Below are 25,035 nucleotides of genomic sequence, written 5' to 3'. Positions count from 1 at the left end.
TTTGGGGTTCAGCCATATTGTAACTTTGGATAGATCTACTGTCACATTGTTTTGAAATTGCGTCTGGCTTTGCATTTGTGTAATTGCCCCTTTCCCCTCTCCTTTTCTTGGTTCTTGGTTTTGGTCCCCACCACCCCTTCAACCCCAAACTAATGACTATAAACCAAAAGTGACCCTTGTAAAGGAACATGAAGTATTTCTCTTTGGCTCCACTCTCACTTCTTCCCTCCAAGATTTAGGCTACAGAAACTTAAGGGAAAGACCATTTTGTGTAGGTCCGCTTTCTGTATGTTAGAAGTGCTGCAAATAAGACCAATTCCAAGGGCTGACTGAATCTGAGATGGTGTGATAGGTCCAGACTGAAAGCATTACTGTTAACAGATTGTTATTAATAATCATGGTATTCATATACTGCATTATAGTTTACAAAGTACTTCTCTGTCCCACTTACTGGGACTCTAAGGACTGTCTTTGTGTTAGTCTGTTCAGCGGGTTGCTGTAGGGCTCCCGTCTACTGTTATGAGCGCTCTGAGGTCTGTTTTGTGGAGTCACAGAGCTTTGGAAGGACCTTGTTGAGGCATTTCTGAGAAAAGCTGGCCAGTGGACATCTCAGAGGTCACGTGCTTCCCTGCGTGAGCACAGTAGCAGAACCAAATGTCTAATCCAGTTGGATTCAACCCATTTTTGGAGAAAATACCCGTAAATGAATGTTTCCAGCTCTAGGGTTGTGAAATAGAGCTAAAATGAAAGCTGCCTTCTGCTATAAACCGCAGTTCTCAACTGAGTTGCATTTGGCTCATGTTTGGGAGGTTGCCAGAGAGTGGTTATAGCCTAGTTTAGTGCCCTTGCTTATTGGACTCCTTGGAAACTCAACTGTCTTGCTTGTGGAAATTCTGATCTCCTTGCCCTCCAAATATAAAGGTGGCTGATAGAGATAAGAATCATTTCTGGAGGCTTAAGCATTGGTAGTATCTGAATATTGGTGACTTGGTGGGATGTTCTTCATGAAAATATAAGTTCTCTTTCTTAGACTTTTGGCATGCTTGTCTCACAGAGAAATTGAATGACTCTTAAGATCAATAGCTGGTATGTGCAAACACCTTTTTATGAGATGCCAGAAAATTTCCTGTTCTACTATAAAAAGGCCAAGGCATTCTGTTTGTGAACTATTTCCCTGAGTCATTTAATGTGAACTGTAAGAGACGACTCCTTTACTTTTAATGATAATAAAGAGGTACAGATGTGACAGGGAATGGGTAGGCTAGACTGATCACTCCATGAGGCTCTTTGATTTGCCTTCTGGAGTTTACCCTTAGTGGATGAATAGAAGAAGGAATTAAATGAAGCAGATAATACGTCCTTTCTATTATAAGCAGTACTGGAGGGAATAGGGATTACAGAAAATCTATAACACTGGATTGTATAAAAAGTACATACTCAACTTGAATATATTTTATATGTATTTTAAAAAAAATTTTGGGAGCAGCATATTTTCCTATGAATTTAATTTTAATTTGGGCACCTGTTCATATTTGGATTTTGTTTGTTTCACCAATCCACACTGTTGAAGGGGAGAATACTCTGGAAGTACACTAATGAGAGGTTGTGCAAGCCAAGCTTATTCTAGAATTTGAAATTTATAGATCAACCAGTCTTGAACAATTGGAAACATTTATAGGTCTTTCTGTAGAAAGTTTGTTACCTCCTTTTGCCTCTTGGCATGTGCTACATTGAGGTGGCCATCTAGTCTATAATTTGCTGTAAGTTGCATGAAAATTCTCTGAACATAAAATATAGAAAACATTCCTAGGAATCTTTTAGCTCTAAGATGCATTTATTTTCCTCAAAAAAAATTTTTTTTGTTAGCCTCTTTTTTAATGGCATTTTTTGCCAATGGAAATTTCTCCAAGAGCTATTGTGCAATCTTAGCAGCTGTTTATAACCTGGTTTGGGAAATTAATGAACTTGCATGATCTTGTGGTCAGTTAAGAATGCCTTAAGCAACTCACAGAGTAGAGAACTTCTGTCACTGCTATAGCCCTTAACTCCTTAATCAGCTTCTTTTTTTTTCACTCTCCATACTTCCCCAGTGAAGCATACATTTCAAGTACAGAATCATTACTTGAAAAGGATAATGAATGTGATTTTGTTTTTAAAAGATTGATAGTTGTTTTTTTTTTTTTTTTTTCCTCTAATCTCCTGGAAATAGCATCCCATAACTTCCTTCTCTATTTGGGAAGGCATAAAGGCAGGACATGTATTTCATTCGAAAATAGTATTTGGGAAAAATGTTAAAAATAACATTTTAGTTCCAAGGTCAAGAAAGGTCAGTCTGCGCTTAGTCTAATGGAATTTTTTTTCTTATGATCAAACTACTTTGCAAATTAAAACTTTTGAAATAATGTCATTGGCTTGAGTTGGAAAAGGATTTCCTCTGACACTGCTCTGATTTCTTCATTATTTCAGTGGTTCTACTATATCAACTGGAAATTCCATAATATCATGTATGATTCTCAGCTTTGAGATTTCTGACTTTAGAATTTTTGAGATCCCAAATACTGCTGTGTCTCTCTGAGAGATACGAGCAGCATTTGACTCTGAGCCTCTGAACTAGGAGCTATAAGCCAGGCAGAGAGAAGTGGTGGCTTCAGATTGCAGCCCAACCCCCTTTCCCAGAGAAAATCTGGAGCTTCTATTCCCATGGGCCCCTCCCTTCCTCCACCTCTCTTGCAGATCTTATTAGCAACCTGTCCCGTATGAGGGTTTTTACAGTTGTTTTTCCCAATCCCTCCTCCCCTGTCCTTTTCCTACCTCCTCCTTTACCTCCAGGTAAACTCGGGGGCCAGGACTCTTTTGAGAGCATAGAGAGCTACGATAGTTGTGACCGCCTCACCCAGTCCTGGAGCAGCCAGTCATCTTTCAACAGCCTGCAGCGTGTTCCCTCCTATGACAGCTTCGACTCAGAGGACTACCCGGCTGCACTGCCCAACCACAAGCCCAAGGGCACCTTCAAGGACTATGTGCGTGACCGTGCTGACCTCAACAAGGACAAGCCTGTCATTCCTGCTGCTGCCCTGGCTGGCTACACAGGTAGGCCCTCTGCTCTTTCCTAGGCAGGCTGTCTGCATATTTGTATGGGGGCTGGGGTGGAGGTCAGGGGAAGGCACTGTGCTATCTACCCAGAGACCAAATGACACACTCTTTCTTTTCGGGTAGAGTGGAAAGATGTCTCTAAGAGTTTGTCAGTGTCTCAAGCTACTCTGCTTGTGAATAACCATTGATTTTTGGAGGCAAGTAGTATTCTATCCCAAAGTGGAATTTCTAAGACTGGCAGGAAACTTACATTTTTGGCCTTTTCTATATCTAGGGGAAGGGAACTATAATGATTTGGTGTTCTTGGAAACTTGGTCTAGTGGCCTGGCATTAAGGAACATTTTCTGGCCTGCTCTTGGGAGGTCTTTCCAAATACAAAACCAGCAACTGCCTTTCTCAAAGGCATAATTGAATGGCCTATAAGCTAGGCTGTTTTGTAGTACAGTTATCATTAGGCTAGCTGTTCTAATGTGGGAAAAGTGTTCTTTGTGGGCTTAAACACTGTCCAGATCCATCCTGGCCTTACATAGGAAGCCTTTTTTCCTCACTTAGTTTTATGGTCAATTTTTTTTTTTTCTAGGAGTGAAAGCTTTAATTATAGTAGCAGTGAGTGAAGAAAGATGGCAGAAAACAGAAGATGTACATTACAAGCTTGGGTTTTGGTTGAAAATCTGGGAATAGAGTAGATCATTGATTGTTCAAATGGATTATATGGCACATAAGCTGCCGATTCTGGGAAATAGTGCAGTTGGTATCTGAGAAATGTCCAGCAAAGCATTAGTTGATGTGTTGCTCATCCAATCCTTTCTCTAAGATATGTTTTCTAAAATGTGTTGTATTGTGGGTGAGCTTGTTTTAGGCTTTGATGACTGAGATGTAAGTAGGCCTTTATTCTCTTCTAATATCCTCTATCCTGGACAGGTTATGTGTGAACTCTGTGTGATAGAACACAGCAGAATCTGTGTTTCTATGGACATACCTGTCTGATCTGAGAGTGTTAGGTACCTATTGTGCAGGAAGTCTCAGGATTTGTCTGAGGAAGTCCTACTTATCTTTGAGAACAAAACTCAAACAGTTAAATTATTCCCCCCTCAAGGATCAAGGGTACATTACTTATTTTCCTTTCACAAAGATTCCAGTGTGGTTTGCCTGGATAGTGCTCAGGAATTGTGTAATCATGGTCTATATACAGAATCACAGGTGAGGAAAGATCCCCTCTTCATTCTTTCTAAAATATCCCATAGTCTTGGCTTAAACATGGCTAACAGGTGGGAACTACATTTCAAGGGAGTCCTTTCCAGTCTCTGGATAGCAGATTGTTAGAGAGTTTACCCATTTTCATTCAAGACATCTCGGAATGAGGAAAAGTATATTGTATCTCTCTCAGGATGTACACCAGTGCCAGTGCCTGTAGGTAGAACTCGACTCTGGTTGGATCCACTGATGGAGGAGGGAAGGGAGAAGTCTGCTTAATTGGGAAGAGAAGTAAAAGCCCAAGATAGTTCTAAAATGATTGACATCACCATTGTTTGGATATTGTTTTACAGGTGCTTGCCCTTCCTCCCCCTCCCTCTTTTCCTCCCTCCCTCCCTCCCCTCCTTCCTTCCTTCCTTCCTTCCTTCCTTCCTTCCTTCCTTCCTTCCTTCCTTCCTTCCTTCCTTCCTTCCTTCCTTCCTTCCTTCCTTCCTTCCTTCCTTCCCACCTGCAATTAGGGGTAAAATACTCAGTGAGTGGAAGAGAGGAGGGATTATGAGCATTTACAAGTCTTAAAGACGGAGGCAACCTTTTGAATTAAAAAAAAAAATAGTACTTTAAGTATCTGACCATGCTGTTGTTTCTTCTTTATAGTTGGGGTTTAACTTTGCAGACTCTCTCAAATAGTGGTGAGAATAATAGTGCAGAAAACAGAAGTCCTCTGTGTTCCCTCTCAGCTCTATCACACTGGGTGATTTTAAACAAATTCACCTTGTACCCTGTTCTTCTTTTAGTGAAGTGGAAGTGTTCATCCTTATCTTGCTGGTAGGAGATGTGTGAAAATGTAGTTGAACCAAATCAATTAATTAAGCAAATGAGTGCTAGACAGTGTGCTAGACATGGGAGGAAAATCCCCTATTTATAACAGATCAATTATTTCAGCAAATGAGCACATGTTGAGTGCAGATAAGACAGTAGCCCTCAAGGGCTTGCTGTCCCACAGGATGCGCGTTATTGTAAATGACCTTAGACTCAAACTGAATTCTCTTATTGTTGTGGTCTGAATGAAGGTTGGGGTATGTTAGATGTATGGGAGCAGCCCCAATTTTTATATTTTTACTGTGTATTCCATGTCTGGTTAACACCCTTTGTCTGCACTGCAGGCCAAAACAGTAACATTCCCTTGAAATGTAGTTCCCACCTGTTACATGGTGGTTCCCAGATCTTGTACCCTCCTTGCAGCTCCTTCTCATTTAAGATGCAGTCTAAGGAATGGGGAAGAGGATGGAACATACCCATTCTGCTTCTGCCTCATTCCCCACCAAAGGCAATGCCTACAAATTAGTGTCTGGCTTTAGGTAGACATTTAAGATGAGGCAAAATTTGAAAAAGTCCTTTGTAACATGGAAATCATTATGAAGTGGCAGAAATACTTTTTTCTTGTTCATAAAAGTTACACATATTTTCTATCTCAGGTTCTGTCCCTGTTTTCTATCTTAAATTTCAATTGTTCCAAAATGTGTGTGGCCACTCAGGAGCAACAATTGTATCTATACATCATGACTAGTTGACCCAAAGTCATGGGTGGATATTTAGACTCAGAGCTGGGAAGACTCCATCTTTCTGCCCTTAGACCACAAGCCAAGCTTTTACTTGTATCACCTTCAAAGAAATACATTTTACTTCTTCATACGATGTCTTAGTTACTGCACTGTAAGTGTGGAAATCAGTTACAAACTGAATTTTCACATTCTCTTGCACTGTTACATTCTTTCTCCAAAGATAAGAAAATTGCATCAACCTTCACTGGGCTCCCATAGCAACTTGGTAAATTAGGTCGAGATGTGGGGGCAGATAACATGGCTTGAAAGCCTGCCTGTTAGCTGAGTTAAGAATACATCAAATGCAGTGTTGGCTTCCGCCAAAATGTACCTCCTTACCTTACTGTGAACTGCTTACGGTTATCAAGCTGATACAATCAGAAAGCTCCATTTTCTCTTGTTCAAAGATACATTCTGAACTCCTTCTAATTACAACACAGTCTGAGGAAAGCAGCCCAGTGTTTTCTATATGTTTTATAGATCTTAGTTAAATGCTTTCCTGATCCTTGAAAAACATAGACCTCTCTGATTCTTTTTAGTTTGTTTGTTTTTCCATTTCAGCAGAAATAGAGCATTCTGTCGGATTATCATATAGTATTCTCTCTTCCCCTCTCTTCTTCCAGACCCATTTATAGATGGTGAAACTGAAGCACGAGAAAGTGACTTATTCAAGGCTGTGAAATTTCAATCTGTAGGAAGGTAGAAGTTGCTCCTGAATTAAATCTTAAGTGCCAGATGTTTCATTCTGAATACAAAATCTGTTCTCCTTATTAAGGGTTCAGAGAATGCTCCCTGGATCTGTCTCTTGCTTCCGTGGAGGGTTGAGAACCTTGTCTCCATCTTATCACTTACACACACTGTACACATGAGGGTATGTGGGAGAGAGTAGAGCTAGCCTTTGGCTTTGGTCCAGAGTTACTGGACTGTGAATCACCTTTATTGAATGTCACTCCAGATGGCCAGACATAACCACAGATAAGGGTCCATTCCTACCATGTCTGCTGTTGTTAATGTGTGGGTCTGGTGGAAAAGCCCTTGTTAAGGTCTAGGTATATCCCTACCCTTTGAGTTGCAGTTATGAATGAAGTGGTTCTCTTTTTACCTGGAGCCTGCAAAAGGCCAAGCCCAAAGTCATCCATTAACTGTCATGGAATTGTGTTTGTATAGATTTTTGTAAGCAGATAGTCTCTCAGTTTAAGACTCAATTGGGACTATGTGGGATTCAAGTTCCAAGTCTCGAGTGTGTGTGTGTGTGTGTGTGTGTGTGTGTGTGTGTATGTGAGAGAGAGAGAGAGAGAGAAGCATATTAAAATTAGCCCTTTAGAAAAACTTCGTTTTATTGAAAATTTGAGATTTTGTAAATAAACCCTTTTGCACTTAAAAAAAAAAGAAAGAAAGAAAATTAGCACATTATTAGAAAAAGAAGCCTCATATACTTCCCCTATAGGTCATAACTTGCTTCTGCCCTGAAATGAACTTTCTTCTCGTCATTCATATAGATGGCACTGGAGCCAATCTGAAGTCATATAAGAAAGTCCCCAGGCCAAGCCCAGAACTTTGGAGTTCTAACTTGCAGTTGAGTTTTAGATGTTAGTAATCCAAAGCTACTGCTAAAACATGTTTTTGAGAATAACAAAGTTTACTGCAAAAAGAAGTGCTTCCAAACCCTTCAATTCAGAATGCAACCTGAGATTTGGCAGCATTACGTAAAATCACAGTTTTCTGAAGGAAAGCTGGGTTGCAAAATAATCTCAGTGTACTTGGGTACAAATGACTGCAAAAGCTATTGGTAGTGAACCTAGATAAGGAAAGGTGAGAGGGGTCACCAAGGCAAGCTACCAGGGTAGTGTGAATTTATGCAGATTTTAAATGTTCTAAACACAGGTGGCTATGTTGTTAGGGCCAGTGCAGAGCTTTTCAATTTGGAGGGATTACTGGAGCCAACCTCCGGAATACAAAGTCTCTCCATACAAATGATATTGATTATAAGATGATGTGAGTTGAATAAAGTCGAGAAGGGCCAATTTGTTGACATGAGCATAGAACTCTGGTGCCCAGTCTGTGCAGTAGCCCAAAGAAGTTAAGTGACTTCATGGGGGTTTTTGGGTCAGGCGAAGCTAGGGCTGGCTCACAGCATTGCGGAAGCCATCAGTCTCAGTGCCATGTACCTGGATGGGTAAAAGGAAAAGAGCTTAGGAATGAGCAAGCTCAGAAACAGAGCATCTTTGCTTGCTTACTCAGAGGCCATTGTGGGTAGCAGGTAGCAGGAAAACCAGCTAGATCTCTCAGCTTAAACAGACCTTCCTGCTGGCCAACAGCTCAGAAGCTAGGAGGGATGCTGATTTGCTGTGCTTGGCAGTGGATCCTAAGGGATGGACATGTGGGATGGACTTGTGTGTGGGGGTGTTCCTCAATAGAGTAATAGGCTAACATGTTGTTTGGTTGTAAGATTGACAGGGGAATACTTATGAAGACTAGGGAGGAAAATTCCCAGAAAGATTTGAACTAGATGGGAGGGAAAGCCCTTTTTTCAGTTTTTCTGCAGAACAGCTTTACTCCTTCTGCTTCTTAACTAATTAGCTTTGTGATGATGTTTCTTAATCATCTTCCTCTGGTATGGTTAGAGGACTTGGCCTCACTAGTAACTTTTTTCTAAGTGTCTTTGAGAAGATGTGGAAAATGGAGGTTCCCTATTTCCGTTGGTGGCTTTTGAAGGCCACAATCGGTGGCCGAACCACCTGTGTCTTAATTTAGCTCTGGTAGTACTTTGGAAGCTGCCTTTCAGGCAGAAAAAGTTCATTTACACTTTACCATCTGCCCTGACCTTGCTGCTATTTATCTCTCTCTGAGACCTTGTGGGTGCCTGCCTGGATTTGGGATAGCAGGAAACTCACCACTTGACCCTTTTATCCTGTAAACAGTCCTCCTGACTGTCTAAGAGGGGACTCTGAGTCTCACATTTTTGGGGTCACTGTTTCTTTAACAAAATCTCATTACAAATGATGGAATTGGGTGGTAGCTATTCAGGAATTTCACTCTGTCTCCAGTCTGAAGCTCCGCCTTTTTTCCTTTGAAGCAAAATGTTTCCCTTGAGCAAAATGCAGCCAGCATGCTACTGAAATATTCACAAAAGTCCTAGTTGCCTTTAAGTAGTAAGCCTTGGAAACCCCCTGTCACTTCTATTGGGAAAGGCCCTGCCAGATGTCCCGGGTAGTCTTACTCTGCCCCTTGGCATCTCTTTCTTTTCCCTGGATGGCCTTCCCTGCCAGGGAGAATAAGTGGTAACTATCTGGGTGGAGGCTCCATTCCAGAAAAGCGTAGCCCTTCCCCTGTTCTTCGTCAGATGACTTTCATGTGATACCTGCAGATTGGTTGCAATGTTAGCACCCATCTGTCACTTGGGAATGCCTTCAGATTGAAGTCCAGGTTAGATACACGAGAGGGTGGCCATCCAGTGCTGCTTTATTACCAATTACATTTCAGTGCCTATGTTCAGTAGAAATTATGAGTCTGCCAATGACCAGCTCTGTGACATTGGGCATTGCTCATACCTCCATGCCTCTTTTTTCTCATCTGCAAAATGGTAATAGTTTGGTCTCATAGGCTTATTGTGAGAATTAACAAATGAGTTTTTGGAAAGCCCCCAGGACATTGTTGGTAGGTAGGAAGTACTCTCTAAGTACCAGCTGTTACTACTATTCCATATTATTCTCTAAACTTCTTATCCTTCCAGGATAGTTCTAAGTTCTTTGAGGTCAGGGGACAATGCATCTTATTCATAGAATTCTAGCAATTGCTGGCAGTGTCATGGGGTGCAGCAGTTCAGTTATGCAGCTCAGTCAACATGAGTTAAGCTCCTACTGTATGCTAGTATTTTTCATATAGTTGATTAGTATTTTAACCCCTGCTAAAAGCCACATGAAAAAGGTTCTGTTATCCTTATTGTACAAATGGGGGGTTGATTTTTTTTTTTTTTTTGAGGAGGATGTCTAGCCCAAAGCCATGTAGCATCCAAGGAAAATGCCTTTCAAAGTTTTTCACAATGTGTGACAATTAATAAGAAAATAGTGTGTTAGTTTGGGACTGCTGAGAAGTAGATGCCAAGACTTGACGTGCAAGTCATTTATGGGAGGAGCATCTATGAAGGACAAGGAGGAGGGAGAAAGAGAAGTTGCTGGGAGCCTTTAGACCATGCTGCAGGTCTGGAAGGAAGGAGATTTGTGTAGGAAAAGCCACAGCTGTAGCTGAATTCCAAGAATGTTCGGACAGGCTGGAGGGGAATCCTTGGTCAGAGTTGCCCAGTGGAGGAGATCCATGTGTCACAGGAGTGGGCGTGCATGACCATGTTCAATCCCTGGCTGCAGCAGCCCCCAAGGAAGCATAGCCTTGGGGTGGACATGGTAGAACCATTCTGCAACAGGAGATCTGAATAGCACAAAGTTTTGAATGCATGTCAGACCTGACCCATGAACATGGCTCAATTAGGCCAGCACAGCTTTTCCATCTGGCTCAATATAAGTCGGGACTCAGTACCATGTGTCTCAGTGCTCTTGGTGGCCCATAATGTGCTTCTGAGCTCAGTGCATAATGTTGGCTGTAACTCTCCCAATGCATTGTTTTCTGTGTGACTCACCTCTCCCTGAGAGATAACAAGAGTGAAAGTTCTCCCAGGATGATTGAATGTGAAAGTTTAAACTCTGCAGGGAGGTTGGGAGGTGCTGGAGAAATGGTCCCAGGCAGAGCTCTGTGGAGGTGTTTGACCTTCAGACCAAGGAGGTACAGTTCTTTGTAAAGGTCTCATCAGTCTGGGTTCTCTGGCCTTAATTCTTTAACTGCATAGTAGGACACTTTCGGCTCATCACATTATGGGGAACCAAAAGCTTTTGGTATGTATCTCCATATAGTGCTGTTAATATTATGGTTTGTTTTGCCCCAAGCTGGCCACAATGCCTTGCACTTGAGGGGTGTTCAGAAATCATTTTCTGGGTAAATGCTTGAAAATTCCAGTGTATTAGTGATTGCTTGGGATCCAGTTCACCTCCTCAAGACTTCTAATGTGCTTGACCAATGATTTCTCTCATCTATGATATGCAGGGAAAACTTTCCCCCAGGATAAAATCAATTCCAGAAATGAACTTGATAATCCTACTGAGAAAGCTATAGTTTTCAGACTTCTGCAGTCCTGTTCTCTAAACCTAATCAATGAACCCATCCTTTTTCTTATTATGTGTATACTTAGGAAAGCATTTCTTTTAGATATTTAGGGAAAAAAAAAAAAAAAAAACAAAAAAACATTTATTTGATTTTAAAGAAATTTCTCATCCACTAACCCTAAATCCAAGCCTAAACCATCTCTGGTGATTTCTTTAACATAATCAGTTCCCTAGAAGAAAGACATCAGGAGGAAAAACCTATGAAGAAACCCACTTCCTGACTTGAACTCACTGTCCCGCTGTCCAAATTTACATCTGAGTGTTAGGCTGAACCTAGGTAGGCACCATTTGTGGTGGGTTTAGAGGAAAGAGGTGGCTGCGTTTGAATAGAGGCTTCCCCTTTAAAAAAGGGGACCTGTCTCCTTTCTCCTGCCCCACCCCCACATGTGCCTTGAACAAGTGCAGGTGTGTAGAAAGAGCAAAACAAAGGTCTTTCCTCCATGTACTAAAAATGTATAACTGCCTGGTTCTCAGACGCAAGCCATACTGACCAAATGGGCTCCACTTAGGTCTGTGCCAGTTGGGTGGGGCAGTCCTGCTGGCCCCATGCCAGCCTGCTGGGCTTGCTGCTGAGCCCGTCCTGGGCACTGATGGCAGGACAAGACAACCTCCTTTACCTCAGTTAATGCTGGCAGGATCTGTCTCTTTGGGACTGCTGCCCAACTCACTCTGGGTCAGTGCCAGATGATGATAGGGTGGAGTGAGCTTGGTGAGAACATGAAAGATCAGGGAGAAAAGCACATTGGTGGGGAAAGAGGATCTAAGTCCATCTGTGGCCAAGATTTCCCCAAACCAGAAATGTCTCTGATACTTTCACTTGCAAAACAGTTTGCATCTGGTATCTCTTGGTGTAGACCTACTTTTAATTAGAGCAAAGATCCCTCACATTAAAAATTTTAAGTGGCTATTTTCATTTAAAATATTAAGAAGTTTTACATTTATCTACTTTTAACTTTTTTTTTAAACCTTCAACTTTCTGCTTGCTGAAAGTTGCCATATGAAAGGCCAGTTTAATTCTCCGAGGCCTCATTAAATTTTACTTAATGCTTTTGCAATTAAAAAATTCTATCTCTTTTTGTTTTTCTTTAAAGATTCTGTTTTTAAAATGCTTTTTCCTGCTCTTTCATTCTTCTGTTTAATTTCATTGTTGTATTTTCCGTTGCTTCCAAACTGGTCTGCGCTGAGGTTGTTCTTTAGGGTCTCTCTCTTTCTTAAAAAAAGATAAAAATAAAATATACATATATATATATTTGCATAATAAGGACTTAATTTATATCTCTGTAATGTGAAGAGGAGCAAAGATTACTATTTCCATTTTAGGCATAAGAAAATAAAGCCCAGAGAAGTTAAATGCGTTGCATAAGATTGCACAGTGAATCAGGGATGAATTGAGATCAAAGTCCTGTACCCTTGACTCCCCATGTGGGACTTTCCCAGGGGCATGTTTATATTTTAGTTTTGTAGGATGCTGTCATCTCTCAGTCCTCTGCTGCCTGACATATGACATGTTTTCTTTTAAAAATTTTTTGAAATCTTCCCTCCTTTTTGGAGGATCTCACATGTCAAAGATACGAACTTGACAGTCAGAAGGTGGTTTTAATTGCTTTGAGAGCGGTTTTCTAACTTATTTCCTTTGTTCGATACTGATGATCTCAGCACGAAGTAAGTTCAAGTTCATGAAATTACTGTTCATCATCAGTTTCCTCAGGTGTGTTTTTTTAAGCACCTGATTAGGATATTCTTTGCTGTTGTGAGTCAGATTATTAGAATTTGTATTCCCAATCACTGCCCTTGAATGCCCAGCCATTGATATAGGAACATTTTTACAGAATATAATGACTGCAATGATTCGCTAAACCAACCCATTGTTCGCTGGTGGTAGAATGCACCATAGATGCATTATGTTAGAGAAGAGATGAGGTCGGGTGCAGGTGGTGGTATAGGAAAGCCAGCACTCAGAAGAGATGGGAAACAGCACCTGTGGCATGATATAGAGCCAAATCTAAGCCGTCTCCGCTCTTTTCTTTAAAAGCACTTCCCAGGGCCTTGATCACCAATAAATCCAGCTGTGTCACCCATAGGCAGAAGAGTTCTGTACAGCTCCAGGTTGGATTTGGTTGAAAAAGCAAGAAACCATCAGGCTGTTTTTTGTTTGCCATTAAATTTCATGTCACAGGGACTTAATGGAGCTAGAGATATTTTGTAGTCTTTGGTGACTGGTGACTTAGGAGGGGGTTGACAGCAAGGTGGTGATGCTTAGATGCTGGGGTCCCCCTCCCACCTTCAGAGGTGGGTTCTCTTGCGGGAGTATGAATAGAAGATACGTCTGTGAACAGATGGGTCATTTCTGGATTCGAGTGTTCCTTTTTTGCTGTCATCGTTTGGCTGTGGGTAGAGACACCTGGCTGGAAGGGAGGGGTCCAACAGGCCTGTTCTCTGTTTTAAGGCCACCTGCCAGATGTATGCTACCAGGGCAGAGTCAGCCCTGTTGCAAGGGTGACCAACCATGAGAGTTTCATAGGTTAAAATAAGTGTGGTGTCCTGCCCACACTGAGGTATTTGATTTGAATTTCAGAGTAGAGCTAAAGGATTTTAGCTGCTCAAAGTAACAATTAACCCCCAAAGGACAGGAGGTGTGGTAGTTTTTATTTTGGGGACGTGTTGATGCAACATAGCCCAGGAGTCACCCATATTGTTTGGCTCCAAATATAATTTAAGAGAAGGAGTTTGGGTGTCTTTGCAAATCCTCATGTCTTGTTATCAGAGGAGGACTCTTACTAAAGCCATTTATGGAGTACCTACCAAGGATGAGACATTGAACCTGCTCCGGGAATATAAGGAGCAATAAGATAGAATGAGCTGAAACTGGAGTCATTCAACAACAAATTTTTGTTGGTTTGTGTTTGTTAATGAGGGATTTGTTGGTAAGCCACTGTTCTAGGCTTTGGGTCACAGCAGTGAAAACACAAAGTGCTGCCCTTGAAACATAGATTCCAGTGATGAGAGAGATGGACACTGAGCAAACCATCAGGGTTGGTCTTGGTGTTAGCAGACCACAATGAAACGAGGAGGAGTCTGCTCAGCGGCCCAGCATTGACCCCTGTCTGGATAGAAGTCAAATACCTTGTTAGCCTCCCACCAGGAACAAATGACAGAAGACGCATTTGTGGTTGAAATGGAAATGAGGAAGGAGTAGAAGGAAAACCTGAAGTCCGAGCCCAAATCCTTGTTGGTTCACCACCTGTGAGGAGGTCATTGTCGTGGGCAGGCAACCCCCAAACCTGGAAAACAAGAAGGAAGATACAAGTTGGCAAGTGGGAAGGCTTATTATCAAGAATATCTTGCTAAAATTTCATTCTAGCCCATTACTATATATTTAAGTTGCTCAGTTCTTAACCTCAGATTAGGGACCAAAAAGCAGGGGAATTTTTAATAACGAACCTTCATTGAGGTGGTAGTTCTTAGACAGGTGAAGTTCTTAGACAGGAAAGAGAGACTTAAAGTATGTCCAAAAAAGCAGGAATTTACTTAGAGCTTTACCTATTTTTCCCCCCTAAAAAAGGGATTGTCGTCTTAGATTCGTGGTGTTTTGAGGGTCCTCTCTGCGTGTGGGGGTCGGGGGTGTGTCTTCAGTTTGATTTGCTCTTTTGGCCTGAAATCCCTCTAGGTACCCACTTGATATTTCTGTGTCAAATTCTTCTGTGCCAAATTCTTCTGGGGACTGTCAGTGTAGTAGAAAGAATTTCCCTGTTGTCCAGAAGCTGAGAAGGAAGGAACAGTCGGAGAAAATTCCCCTGCTGCAGGGAGGCAGGAAGGTGGGGGGTGACCCGCAGGGGTGTGGAGACCCAGAGAGATGGGAGACCCGGCCTGTGGTGTGTGGCGCCCTCCCTCCTGCACTGCTTTGGGAAGGGACCTCCTCCTAACAGGGACCCCTCTGTTGTTGTGGCTCAGAGCTCCACTTGAGAAGCATAGTTTCCCAGTGATGCCACTGGATTCCTGATGTGTGACACTGCAGGGCAGCATGGTGAAGGGCGCTGTTGACTGCTTGGGGGCCCCAGACAGGGACACCATTGTGAGTCACATTTAACATGTGAGCTCCCCTTTCCCATGACTGGAGCTATTCTTAGTGCTCGTCTCTGCTCCGGGGGATGAAAGTCACTGGGACCACTGTCCACTTGGGTAGGTGAACGGGGCTGGGTCCAGGGATGAGGGGGAGGTGCAGGGAGAATGGAGGAAGAAGCTCTATAATTTTAGAGGAATGAGCCCTGTGGCCCTGTGGATTTGAGTAGATCGATGCTAGGTAGTGCAGAAACATTCACTGGGAGAATTGTCACCAAGAGTACAAGACTCATTCATTGTTTCCACGCGTCTGCGGCATAGACTTGGATGTGGCTGGCAGATGTTCAAAGCCAGTGTGCGCTGCAGCCCCAGAGCTGCCTCCATGCAGTGGTGTGTCTCCACTTGGCCCTAATTTCCCCTTCTAGACCTGAAATGAGGGTGACACCTTGCCATAGTAGAAGTAGCCTCCTGTGTGGGACCATCCAGGGCACAGAGTTGGCCTGAAGCCAGAATTCTTGCAGAGGTGCAGAGTTTGTGGCTGGGAGAACCTGAGAAGAATTCCAGGTCTTTCTTGTTTCTGTTGCTCTGCACAAGGAAAGGGCAGTTTAGGAGTCAGGAGAAAGGCCCAGGAGGGAAATAGGAGGGCAAGGTTGGGAATAGATCACATTCTTCTCCTTTGGTGCAATGACCTGGGCTTTCTGAAGAGTGAGAGCACCTGGGTGCTTATCAGCCTGGGGTGTTTACAGGGGCGGGGACTTGGGCTGACATTGCCATTGTGTTGACTTTCCTACTGTGAAGTTAACCAGAGACATTTCTTAACATTCAAGTTCCTGTGTTTTCTTTGGGCTCATCCCTTTCCTACTCTTCCCCCACCCCTTATTCCCTTTCGTGTAAATAGAAAAAAAAAAAAAAAAAAGAATTTGAGAGTACAGCGCCTGGAACTTGGGCTCCCAGATTTAACATATGTTTATTCCTTCCGGACATAGGATAATTCACAGTGAGGTAAAAACTTTCTCAGACAAGGGCTCACCCTGTCCTCTGGCCATATTCGCAGAAGTCAGGGGTCAGATATCCTCAGAGAAAGGGCTGGAGCAAAAGACTGCTTGACATTTCAGTTCTAGAACTGGCACTGAAGGAAAATAGTAATAATTCTGTCTGAGGTCCTCCTGTCTGAGCTGATGCTGACGATGTGAACTGAAATCCCCTTCTTGGACTTGTGGCTGTGAGTGTCACAGGCAGGAGACTGTTCTGTATTCTTGGACTGTCCTTTCTGGGGCTTACAGATGTGCTTGCTGCTCCCTGCCTCTAGCCAGGACTGCCTGGTTTTCTCTGTCTTTTCATCCCTTTCCTCAGCCTGGTATATGAACTCTTCTATCCAAGAGATGTTAAGACAGTGAAAGTAAATGCCTAGGCTGGGAGGCAGTATTACGGCTGGCTGTCTAGTATTCTGAGACTACTGCAAGAGGTGGGGAAGAGTTTTTTTTTTTTTTTTTTTTTTTAAAGCCAGGGCATTTTATACTTTTCTCCACTGTAACCAGATGGGTAGTTGGGTAGTTTAGATACCAGGCTTTTTTGGCTTGATCTTGTCTAGGGGCAACATGGTGTTGAAATGAAGAATTTGGGGCCACACCACCTGGGTTCCAGTTCTAGCTACTCCACTTGTGATAATGAAATCTCTGCACAAGCTAGAGAGCCACACAGTGCCCCAGTTTTCTTTGCTGTAAAATAATAGAAGCAAATAGAATAACCACAGCATTTAGACTCCTAGACTTATTGTCAGGAATCATGAGATGCCTGTGAAGTATCACTCAGTTGTATGTACAGAGGGTGCACAATGAATCATGGCCTCTTAAGTTCTTTTCTCTGCCAGGGGATTTAGAGAAAACTCTCACCTCCAAATATCTAAGGTCTGTACTGTTGGCATAGGGGTGTTCTCATATCAGAACTTTGGGATAGCTGATTTTTCTGTTTCTGTCTCTCTCCAGGGTTCTGATTGAATTTCTATAGTCACTATGAACTTCATCAGAAAACCTACAATGTCCAGGACCTCTTGCTGGTGCATTTCTTAAGAGCAGTTTACTTTCTTACCTCCTGGGCCCATTAGAATGTCTTCTCGATGGATTCCTCATATAGTGTCATCCTTACTTTTGTGAGCCCAGATAGGGAGCAGTAGCTGCCAACATTACTCCCAGAAACCTGAGGGGTGTACTAAATGATATATATATATATATTTTTAACAGTAGGTGGGTATAGGAAGCAAATGCTCCATCTGTGTTGCCATCTGGGCTGTATCTTTGGGTGGTCATTTATTTTGAAGGCATTCACCAAATTCTTTTATTCTTGAATACATGTAAGGTATACTTTCTGCAAGATGGTTTTAAAGAGCTAGAGGTGTATTCTCAGAAAGCTAAAGTAGAGCTATTTCACATTCCATGTTTAGCTTGGGTGTGCTGAGGAGGGGGGCCTGGAAACCACCATTAGGAAGTAGTTACTGAATAAAGGTTTCCTTTGGCTCTTGGATGACGATACCCATCAGTAGCTGTTTCCTCCTATGGGGTCAGTGGAGGTTACCCTGGTGCTTTGAGTCTGACCTTGGAGCAAAGTCGCATTGCTCTTCTCTCCCTTTGCTGTGCTAATAGGAAAGAAACAGTAAGAACATTTGCACCCAGCTTACAGCAGGGAGGTGGAAAGTAGATTTGAGGAACAAGTAGAATGATGTGGGGGAAGGTGCCTTGAAGGAGTATAAGATAGAATAAGGAACTGCTCTTATAGAACATGAAGAGCATTTTTTTTTAAGATGAAGAGGAATCCTAAAAATTATTTCCTGTTGCATCAGATACATTTAAAATTTCCAAAGTTAAGGGTTAGAGCCTTAGCAAATCAAGTTTCCTTATGAGATGGGGAATCCCAGGCCTCATCTATGCAATGGGCCATTCCCAGTTCCATCCTGCTCAGATTGGCTCTGAGATGATGTCATAGGCAGTGTAGACATGTAACAAGCAACACAGGCAACTGGACCCTGTGTTGTTTCTCCAGCAACACCCATAAATTAAATAGGAACCACTGGCAGCATTGTCATTTCAGAATAGAAAGGTATCCTAAAAGGAAGACTGGGTGACATAAATCCTTTAGCATAGAAAATTTAATATAAGGGTATACTGGGCATTCAAAAAAAAAAACTCTTGGCAGTGTAGATGCTAGGATGAGAGAGAGAGAGAGAGAGAGACAGTGTTGGAGTTGAAATTGAAATATAGGAACCTATGAAGACAGTCTGAGACAGATCTTACCCAACTTCCCAACTTTTGGGGTCTCCTTGGGTGGCAAGTTAATTTCTCCTCTGGGTGCTTGCCTGTAAGTGACCCGGGAGGTGGAGTAATGGTGGAGAGGATATTATAACTGAAGGACACCCAACATCTGTTTTCTCACAAAAGAAAGAATGTGATCCTGCTCCTTCACAAATCTGGGGTCAGAGGCTCCTTACCGCAGAGGAGTGCTTGTGAACTGGGACTTCTGATTGGGGTTGGCAAAGACATGCCTACATTAAAACCTTTCTTACTTCTCAAAGCAAATATCATACTTAGCTTTTGACTTCACAAGGGATTATGTTTTCTCAGATATCTCAGAAGATAGAAGCTGCATTTTCTTTCTAGAGTTTGTTTAGCAATAAAAACGAATTGATTTTAAATCAGTCAAAATAAAGCAATTGATATATTTTCCCTCCCTCCCTCCCTCCCTTCCTTCCTTCCTTCCTTCCTTCCTTCCTTCCTTCCTTCCCTCCCTCCCTCCCTCCCTCCCTCCTTCTTAGATCTTCACTTTTCCTTCAGTTTGGGTGCTTTCTCCAATATTTGTACTGTAGGTTGCCTTTCTTTCTCCTGGCTGGATGGACTGGGAGAGGAGAAAGGGAATTCTGTGAAATGGGATTGGTTGCTCAGAGCACTGGTTTGTGGTGTAATGATTCACTGTGACTTGTGTTTCCAGGCAGTGGACCGATCCAGCTGTGGCAATTTCTTCTGGAATTACTCACTGATAAATCCTGTCAGTCTTTTATCAGCTGGACAGGAGATGGCTGGGAATTCAAGCTTTCTGATCCAGATGAGGTAAGAAAGAAATGACCTGAGAGTTCTAAATTGAGGAAGATGAGAGGAAACCCTGGGAAGGGGCCGAGGTTTAGATGACATTCTCTAGGATTATAATCCCAGCTCTGCTCCTTGCATGCCTGTATGACCTTGAGCAAGTGATGCAGCCCACCCAAGCCTTTTTTTCATCATTGGGAAAGCAGAAAACATCCACAGTGCCCATTTGTTTTCCAGGATTGACTGATGTGTGCTTGAAGTGCCTGGCACATAGTAGGCTCTTTGTCAACAATGTTGCCTTCCCTGACCTTTCTGGCACAGTGGCTCTGTGAATGGCAGGGGCCAGACAGTTCAAGAGGCCTTGGAAGATTGGTGCAGCTGTTCATTCATTCATTCTTTCATTACATAAATGCTTATTGAGGGGTTGTTCTGTGTTATGCCCAATTTCCATGATAAAAAACAATGAACCACAGAGACAAGATCTCTGTTCTGGGCAGACATGAGAAAATATTTGTACTCTAGTACAGAAAAAATGCTTCCTGCTGTTGAAGGGTAGGTAGGATAGAAGCTCAGCCCCTCCCCTTCACATACTTCCATTTTATTTTGTGCTTTCAAAGCAAGGAAATTCTACGAATAAGGGGAAAGAGGAATCTATACTGTGGTTCTTCTTTTTTCTCCAAATCAAAAAAGTTTAACCCCATTATCTAGGAGTTCAAGGGCATTGCATATTCATCAACTTAAAAAGATAACTTGCTTACTGTCGTTACCCAACCCTAGAGACCTAAAGTTCAGAATTGTGTCATTTGCAGCATTGTGAATGGAACTAATAGACATTATATTAAGTGAAATCAATCAGACACAGAAAGACAAATACTGCATGTTCTCACATGTGGGAGACTACAAAGTCGATCTTGTAGAAGTAGATAGTCGGGCTGAGGGTGTAACTCAGTGGTAGAGCACCCATCTAGCATACATGAGGCCCTTGGTTCAACTCCCATTACCACCAAAAAGATAAAAAATAAAAAAAGAAGTAGGTGATAAAGAGTAGTTACCAAAGCCTAAGAAGAGGTTGGGGGATGGGGCGGAGAGAGGATGGAAGAGGCTGGTTAGTGAGCACAGGGTGCTGTTGGATAGGAGAGATAACTTCTAAAGTTCTGTAGCACAGTAGCATGACTGTGGTTGACAACAGTTAATTGAATACTTCAAAAGAGGTAGTAGAGAGATTTTTGAATGGCCCTTATAGAAAGTACACATAAATGTCTCAGGTGCTAGACATGCCAGTTATCTTGATCATCACACGATGTGTACATGTGTTGAAAGGTTACAGTGTACCCCACAAATCTTATTATGTGCCAATTAAAATAAGAATATATATATATATATATATATTTTTTTTTTTTTTTTTTTTTTTTTTTTTTTGCGGTACTGGGGATCGAACTCAGGGCCTTGTGCTTGAGAGGCAAGCACTCTACCAGCTGAGCTATCTCCCTATCCCCAAGAATATATTTTAAAAAAAGGAAAATGGAATTCAGAGGAGATAGTTCAGAAAAATATCTTTCATGTGTCCATGAATCTCATCATCTTATTTGAACCTCACAGGCCATCATGAATGGGCATAGATATAATAAACATATTTTAAGGTCATCCTGTAGCTTTTTACCCATTCCTCCTTTAAAATTTTTTTTTTCTCAATTTTTATATTTTTAAATTCCAGGTGGCCAGAAGATGGGGAAAGAGAAAAAACAAACCTAAGATGAACTACGAGAAACTGAGCCGTGGTCTTCGCTACTATTATGACAAAAACATCATCCACAAGACAGCTGGTAAACGCTACGTGTACCGCTTTGTCTGTGATCTGCAGAGCCTGCTGGGATACACCCCTGAGGAACTCCATGCCATGCTGGATGTCAAGCCAGATGCCGACGAGTGATGGACCAGGAAGGGGCTGGGGGACCCTTCTGACCCTTTCAAAGAACAACCGCTTTGGTTGGACTCATATTTTTTAATTGTTATTCTATTTTTTATTTTCCAGAACTCATTTTTTACATTCAGGGGTGGGAATTAAGGGAGCTGCAGCTGTAGTCCATTGTACGTGGTCACAAAGGGAAAGCCAGGACTTGTGGGGTGGGTGGGGCAAGACATTCTTGAGCAAATTTTCAGGAGAGAAAGGTCTTCTTAGAAGCTTGAAGTATCTGACTTAAGGGAGGAGGAGACTAACATGTCCAATCATTTTTTTTACTTCACCTATGAAAAAAAATGCATTTTGAGTTATGGACCCACTAGAAAGAGAAATTGTCACATCCAGACTCATGAGACTGATGAAAGGCAATTGGTTTGCTTATGTTTTTAAATCTGGGAGGGAGAAAAAAGGAGGAGGGATAAGAACATTTTCTTTGGGGAATGCACTAAAAGCCAGGAATTATTTACCTTTTATTCTACTTTTTGAAACAGAGATGGACTTCAGTGGGGGAGGGGCCAAAACTGTTTTTGTGTTAAAATTGATTTTAATTAAATTTTGTGCCAGTATTTTTTTTCTAAAAAATCGTCTTAAGCTCTAAGGTGGTCTCAGTGTTGCAGTATCACATGTTTGTTCTTATTTGCTGACTGAGGATTCTGTCACAATGAAAGAAGACTGTTTATATAGACCCCATTGGAAAATGAAGCTCTGTCACTGAGGTCAGGGATCCCAAATTCATGTGACTTATATATGAAGGAAATATTAATGCTGATTTGGGTACAGGAGAACTGCACATGTGAATTTCATTGATAATTTAAAAAATAATTATCACACCCCATTACTTAGTTTGTCACTAGTGAAGTCTCGGGGTCTGGACTTAATGTTAAGCTAATAAGCATTAAGTCTTTGAACTGAATGTATTTTGCAGCCCTGGTTTTAGACTATATATTCAATGTTGGCGCGCTATTGAAATTGTGGAAAGGAAATCAAAGGGGGAAGATTAACTTGGTTCTTGAGTAAGTCTCTACCTGTAACGTAAGTGACTTAGAGTAGAAGCTATATGCATGGGCATTACCCTTCTAGTCTTAAAAAGTAAGTCCTAAAATGCATGTCATTCCAAATCAACACGCTATAATTTCTCCTTTATGTTTTATTTCCCCAGAATCCCCACATTTACTGTTCCCCACCCCACTGTTATTCAGTAGGCAGAATGTACAGCTTTCTGATAAGTGAGTGAAAGAGTAACTTCAGACACGAAGAGTATAGTCTTGCTGGGTTTTAGAAGCCATGGAAATTAAGAGAGCATTTCAGTTCAAGGTGACTTGGCTGTCTGGGAAAAGAAGTAACAGGCTTTCCTTTGAAGAACTGAAGCTAGTTAGGTAGGATGTCAGGTGAGACTGAGCATGCGGAGGACATGAAGGCCTGGGTGGTGTGGGGCCTCATGCTTGAATCTCTTGTCTTGGCAGAGGGTAGAGAGTTCACTGTGGAAGGGAGGGATGACTTGAAGGCAGAGGAAACAAGGGAAGGAGCTTGAGTGAAGAAAATAAGGTGGTCCATGAGATACGAATTTAGTTTTCGTTCTCCCCAAGTTTAAACATAAGCATAGTCAACTGTGGCAGTCATCTTTCTGCTGGTTGTGAGGGGGGCTCTGAAAATGAGGTTTGGGGGCAAAAAACAACATCTAACTGGGGAGGAAGCGTGCCTAATAAGTCAGAATTCCTCCTGCTTTTTACACCCCACTTAAAAGAATGACAGCAGACTTCTATGAACAAGAGGAGAAACAAGACGAGCTTCTCAGGGCTGGTCCCTTTTGGGACTTAGCTAAGAAACTGGAAGCGCTACCTTCTAGCCTATCTTCATGAAAATTGACTGCTGACTCCCAGATGCCCTTTTAGATCCTAAATTTTCAGGAACAAAGCTCTGTGATCCATGAGTATCCTCATACTGATCAATTGGAGCATCCACATGCAAAGTAAAGGCAGAATTGTCCCAGTTATGTATTTTGATCTTACGGATGCAGGTGCCTTAATGAAGCTCTCAGAATAATTTTGGAGCTGCTCAGGGAGTGTTAGGTGGAACTCTTCGGACTACATTATTTTCTTTTAGATGATGTGATCTTTGTTGGGCACTGGCAAAGGGTGTTTGTGTGTGCGTGTGTGCGTGTGTGTGTGTGTGTGTGTGTTTGCAGACATGCAAAACTGCAGCTGATATAATACCTGAGTTTTGTAGTTAAGTCTTTCCATGTGTTGATAAGGGTGAGAGTCGAACCAAGGCCAGGTATGGGTCATTGCTTGCTATTTGCAACCAGGCACAAAATCCCTTTCTCAAGTCATCAGCCTTTCCTATGGAATTTATGCTGAAAACTCCCCTTCTGAGTCTGTGTAACACCCGCAATCCCTATAGCAGATGAGATGTAAGAAAGTGCCTCCTAGCGCTCCCCAGCCTGCTTCCTTACTAAGATGCCCTTTCTCTAGGGCCACTGTTTTCAGGATTTGTAGATAGTGTATTAGTTCAGACAGCTTTGTCCATCTGGCCAGATGCTTTCTCCCCTCTTGTCCAAAGGCCAGAGACCATCCCAGGAAGAGTGGTGGTGGGTGGTTTATACACTGGAAATGTAGCAGCATTGTTGCATTTATGCTTTTTAAAAACACGTTAACTTCAGAGGAAGGACGGGCAAATCTGGTCTAACTGGGTGAAACCCTTATTTTCTTGGAGATGCCTTAACCAATGTGGGTTTTGGCTTTTGGGCTCAGAGTCACCTGTGTTCCTTTCTCCACTCAAGGCAAGGATGTCCCTACCTGGAGCCCTGATTTTGTGCCCATGGGGATTGGTGGTAGCATTCAAAGATCAGAGGCGCTCTTCCTCACTTTGGAGACGAACACTCTGGGTTTTAAAGCATTAACCTGCCTAACCTTCATGGTGAAAAATACACCTCTTTTTTAGTCATGCTGTGCATGTTGCTTTCTCTGTTGGGGTCTATATAAATTTGTTGAACTCTTATCTACATTCCAAAGAAGTGTCAAGGAACCATAAATATATGTATACGTATACATATATGAAATATATATATTAAAATAAAATTATCTCTATCAGGAATACTGCCTCAGTTATTGAACTTTTTTTTTAAAGAAAACTTTTTTTTTTAAGCTGAGAAGTATTGGAGTGAAAAAGATGTTATATTGTGTTTGACTATTTTCCAACTTGTATTTTCATATAATTTATATTTTTTAAATGCTGAAAATTTAAAAGCAAGATTAAAAAAAAAAGGAAAAGCAGGTGCTTTTTAAAAATCAGAACTGAGGTAGCTTAGAGATGTAGCGATGTAAGTGTCTATGTGTTTTTTTTTTGTTTTTTTTTTTTAATGCAAAAAAAAAAAAAAAATTTCTTACCGGGGAGTTTTTTTGTTTGTTTATTTTAGTAGCTGATGCTGGCACATCATTTTGCTGGAGAGTTTTTTATATACTGTAGCCTGATTTCATATTGTATTTTAAACTGTGTGAAATTAAAAACAAAGAAATTCATTCATAACGATGTGGTTTTGGCTTGATTCTTTCCTGTCTGGATCATGTAGTGAAACAGGACAAATTAACCAGCTAGAGACAAACAAGAAGAGATGCCATCCAGTCTTTCAATCCCACTAGTTCAGGACCATGTTAATAAAGATTTCCTAATAAAGGGTTAACTCTCACAGGATTACAGGGAGGTCATCCAGCATCCTGATTATTGAATACGTTGTGTCACCCTTTTTGGAATGCCCCTGGCCTTGTCATACCTTATTCATGTCTGAAGGACTAAGCCACATGAAGAAAAAAATTTAATGACTCAATAGGTAGACATTTCAGCGA

General features: G+C 41.9%; 1 protein-coding gene across 4 annotated transcripts in view; it reads left to right on the top strand.

Moving 5' to 3' along the window:
* ETS1 (ETS proto-oncogene 1, transcription factor) overlaps positions 1-24,543 on the top strand; it is a 126,922-nt gene extending 102,379 nt beyond the window's left edge. For all 4 annotated transcript variants that reach the window (XM_079104126.1, XM_079104127.1, XM_079104129.1 and 1 more), the window contains 3 exons: positions 2,830-3,090; positions 19,139-19,257; positions 20,948-24,543. In XM_079104126.1, coding sequence (XP_078960252.1) covers positions 2,830-3,090; positions 19,139-19,257; positions 20,948-21,163 — 596 coding nt within the window. In that variant the 3' untranslated portion in view covers positions 21,164-24,543. The remainder of the gene's footprint in view (positions 1-2,829; positions 3,091-19,138; positions 19,258-20,947) is intronic.
* The last annotated feature ends 492 nt before the right edge of the window (positions 24,544-25,035 follow it).

Source organism: Sciurus vulgaris, assembly GCF_902686455.1.
Source record: "Sciurus vulgaris genome assembly, chromosome: 11".
Lineage (NCBI taxonomy): Eukaryota > Metazoa > Chordata > Mammalia > Rodentia > Sciuridae > Sciurus > Sciurus vulgaris.
Note: the sequence above shows the minus strand (reverse complement) of the source record. Positions and strands in the feature narration are given on the sequence as shown.